This window comes from Buceros rhinoceros, unplaced genomic scaffold (genome assembly GCF_000710305.1).
Source record: "Buceros rhinoceros silvestris isolate BGI_N320 unplaced genomic scaffold, ASM71030v1 scaffold1747, whole genome shotgun sequence".
Classification (NCBI taxonomy): domain Eukaryota; kingdom Metazoa; phylum Chordata; class Aves; order Bucerotiformes; family Bucerotidae; genus Buceros; species Buceros rhinoceros.
In genome coordinates this window covers 48,904-53,031 of record NW_010421380.1, presented here as the reverse complement: position 1 = coordinate 53,031, position 4,128 = coordinate 48,904, and the positions used below count along the sequence as shown (strand labels likewise).

The 4,128-nt window shown below is 39.2% G+C and overlaps 1 protein-coding gene across 1 annotated transcript in view; it reads right to left on the bottom strand.

The window, feature by feature from the left end:
* MAP1B (microtubule-associated protein 1B) overlaps positions 1 to 4,128 on the bottom strand; it is a 19,078-nt gene that overhangs the window by 8,581 nt on the left and 6,369 nt on the right. Inside the window, exon 3 of the mRNA XM_010139610.1 lies at positions 31 to 1,913. Coding sequence (XP_010137912.1) covers positions 31 to 1,913 — 1,883 coding nt within the window. The remainder of the gene's footprint in view (positions 1 to 30; positions 1,914 to 4,128) is intronic.

The window sequence follows — 4,128 nt, the reverse complement described above, 5'->3', positions numbered from 1 at the left end:
CCTGCCACAGTTGTGGCAGCGACTGCAACCCCTGCAAGGGCAGCTTGTGCTCCACTGACTTTGATCTCCTTCTTCACAGTCTTAATTTTTCCTTTTTCCTTTGGCTTTCCAGCAGGTACGGCTTCTTTTTTAGCAGGTTCCTCCTTCTTTTGCGGTTTAGGCTTTGCTGCTGATTTTTTGGCTTCACTCGAAGGAGTAGCTGTCTTCTTTGTTTCTTTAGGAACCTTTTTGATGTCTTTTTTGGCTTCTTTTTCTTCCTTCTTAATTTCCTTCTTCTCTTCTTTTTTAGCTTCCTTTTTAGCTTCCTTTGGTGGAGATTCTGTCTTTACTTCTTTCTTAGTTTCCTTCTTCTCTTCTTTTTTCACCTCTTTCTTAACTTCTTTCTTTGTCTCTTCTTTTTTGGGTTTTTCCTCTTTTTTGATGGGTGTTTTCTCCTCTTTTTTAGAAACCTCTTTCTTTGGTTTTTCTTTTTCGTCTTTCTTTTCTTCGGGTTTTACTTTGACTTCCTTTTTCACTGGCTTCTCCTTTGACACTTTTGGTTTAACATCTGTAGTTTGTTTTTCAGGAGTCTCAGATTTTACTAGTTGTTCATCTTTACTTGTTATCCCTTTTTCCACCACTATAGGTTTGGTTTCCTTTGCTGGTTTCTCCTTTTTAAGGGAAACTTTTTCTTTACTTTCCAACTTCTGAGGCTTTTCCAGTGCGGGACTAGGCTTTGCAGGCTCTGGTGTTTCTTCTTTAGATTCTTTTCTGACAGGCTTGCTTGGTGGTGTCTTTGCAGCAGGCTTGAGACTCTCCTTGCTGTCTGTTCGTTGTTTCAGCTTTGCTTGTTTCACAGCTGGACTAGGAATGTTCCCAGTTAGGTCTTTTTGTGTAACCATTGGTTGTTTAAGGAAGTCTAAGTGTTTGAGTTTCTCTAGTCCTTCTAGAATATTATATTGGGTGCTGTTTCCAGGAAACAGAACTCGGATTATCTTTTCGGCAGGATTAGCTGGATGCCACACAATCAGGGACGAGACGGAGGTGAAGTAGGGTAACGGGATGTCTAGTTCTTGGCCATTTGGTAGCAGGAATTCAGCTTTATCTTTGTTAGTAATACTCCACTGCTGCATAAAATACTGCATCTCTTTGCTATTTTTGACAGGATTAAGAACATACATTTCAAGTTTGCCTACTCCCATTTTCTGAAATAAAATGATGGGGTCAATGGTATTTCCCATATTTCTGAAAAGAGGTTCTGGTTTCATAGACAACTTATTTAAATACTGGAGAGTAAAACAAGCTTCTTCTACACTCCTCTTTACTCTAAAGCTAGGATCCAGGTTCTTCAGGTTTTCAGGTACGTTAAGGAATACAACTCCTAAATCAGGTGAGATCAGATTTTTCATCCAGTCACTGTTGGTAGTAGACCCTTGGGACTGTTCCTCTTCTAGTTCGGCTATTTTTCGCTGAAGCATGCTGTTGATTCCTGGCAGGTTGTCATCTCCAATGTGAGTGAGCAGAATGGAATCTACCCTGTCCAAGTGGCGGATGAGTTTCCAAAAGCAAGATTTTCTTTCGGATCCACCATTGATGAGCATATTGAATCCATTCACTGCAAACAATGCAGAGTCCCCTCTTCCCCCTGGGAAAATGTAACAGCAGGGTTTGGAGAGTTTCAAGAAGCCTCCTGAGGTTGGAGGTTCCAAAATGTCAAAAGGTGATGGCACTTCTACTGATTCTGATAGATACTCTGTGAATTCAGAGAGTCCTTCCATTTCAGGCAGTATGGAAGCTGAATTGAGTTTAATGTTGATAAAGTCTTGAAGGTTGTGTCTGTCAAGGTTGGAGTTTTTCCAGTCCCCTTCCTCAGGGCAGAAAAGAGTTAGGCTGGCTTTGTTGGCAGGGTGTGTGGTGCTCAATAATTCACCAATCTAGGTTTGTAAATCAAAAACACAAGAAGATGTATGTAAATTCACTTTTTAGTGGCAATTAAAATCAGAAAATAGTATTTCCTGATTAGATAGATAAAACCTTTTTCATTTTTCATTTGATTCTGCACTGATGAGTACCTGTCCTAGAAGCTAAAGGAACCTGCTACCACAATTAGTTTATTACCCTTTTTTTTTTTTTATAAATATGAAGAAGGACCTTATTCCTGGACCCTATTGCCCGATGGATGACAGTACTCCAAGGTTGCCCCTTCCCTCCTCCTCTCTAGGAGGATGGTACTAGCTTTTATATTAAGACGGTGTGAGGACTACTAGGCTAATGCAGTCAGAAGTGCCACTATCTCTTTTATTGGCTTGTGAGACTCCCTGCTGCCCCAGTCCGGAAGAGCCAGCCAAATATACCTAAGGGACAAAGCAAATCTTCCCAACAGGGGAACTGCAACCCGGAGAAGGCCAGCATCCTCCCAGGGGCAGCCACCTCCCTCACCCCTTCTCTCATGGGATATATTCCACCACACCACCATTACTGCAGTTCCTTCTGCAGGCTGGCTCCTGAAAAGCCATCATCACTCCTGCATTAGCACAACTGACTGCAGGAGAGTTTTCCAGAGCACTAAGGAACAAGTTATTGCTTCAGAAATGCAAGCAGCCACAAGTTTTGTATTTCTGAGACTATGAGCTACAGGGCTAAAGAAAGAACAGAAAAAAATTGTTAGGTTAAAAAAGATCTTATTTTGTTTTTAAACAAAATTATTTTATTATTTTGTTTTTAAACTCATGGACCACAAAAGTTGAAATCCAGAACAACTCCCTTATTTTTGATAATATCTGATAACATGCTTGTACCAAAAACAGCTGCTGAAATAAAGGCACAGAAAACAAGAAGTTTGGTGCCAGAGTGTGAAGAGCCATTGTTCTGTTCTAGTCCGAACTAAAAACCAATATTTGATGGTCCCACATTAATAGACAAATAAACACGAAAAAAAAAGGACATATTTTATACCTTCTCACAGTTCCCAAGATACACTAACTTCATTTTTTTTCCCCGACAATTAGGTTAAATTTAGCCCATTTCTGTTCCATTTGCTCTTGACAAAGACACCACCAAATTATGTAAACAACTTCTTTAAAGATGTAATTCAGACATAAACTGTCAGTTCAAAATATGCCAGCACATCATCATGAAAAATACCACAAACTTCTTCGCAGAGTCTCAATTGTCAGTTTGAGCTATAAGAACAGTTTTCATAAAGATGCCTTAGATTATGCTACAGCTAAATAATTTGAAAGTCTTGGACCACAAGCTGAATCAGCAGAATAAATAAATATATAAAAAATTAATGATGTTTGATTGCATTAGCTCTCTTTAGGCCTCCATGCGTCTATGTCTCACTTCCTTTCTTTCTGTTACATAATTTATTTCCAGCATTTACCAAAAATAAAACTCAACAAATATGCAGTGGCTGTTACCCAAAGAAAAATAATCCAACCAATATCTAAATAAAGCAGAAAACAAGTATTTTCTATCTTCTTTTGTCAGCCTTGCTTAGTATTCAAACAATTTGACAGGAGTATAAACAAATCTCACCCATATGTCAGACATAGCTTTCTCTGAAAAGAGGCAAAGAAAAAAAACAAAGCAAAACAAAATAAAATGAGAAAAGGCTGAAAAGGCTGAAAGATAAGGAAAATAGGAGAACCATTCCTGTTGTTTACTGCAGAAACAAGAAAAGAAGGGCAGCACAGACCACAGCTCTGAAATGCACTTAGGATGTCAAGTGTATTGCTTACGCTGTGTCTCTGATCAGGGTTGAAAACACATTATTAGGGAGAGGCAAAAGTAGCAGACGATCGCTTCCTTTGGATGAACAAATCCCAGCCTGTTGCACACACACGGAGATAACCCAAGTACAGACTATTTCTCATGTGGGGCCAATTTCCTGGCTAGATAAAAAAATCATATTATAATACAGTTGGCTCATGAATATACTAGGGCAAGGTGTGGGGTTAGTCCCCTCCAGTTTATATTATACTGTATCTGGATTTCTGCTTCATACTCCAAAATTCTGCCTTTCTTTGCTCCTAAAAGCTGGCACACATAACACAGACAGTGTTAAGCCACTGGCAGCACAAGCCAATGAAAAGTTTGAGAAAAAATATTCCAGACATAGATGCTATCTGTTAGGAATAGCAAGTT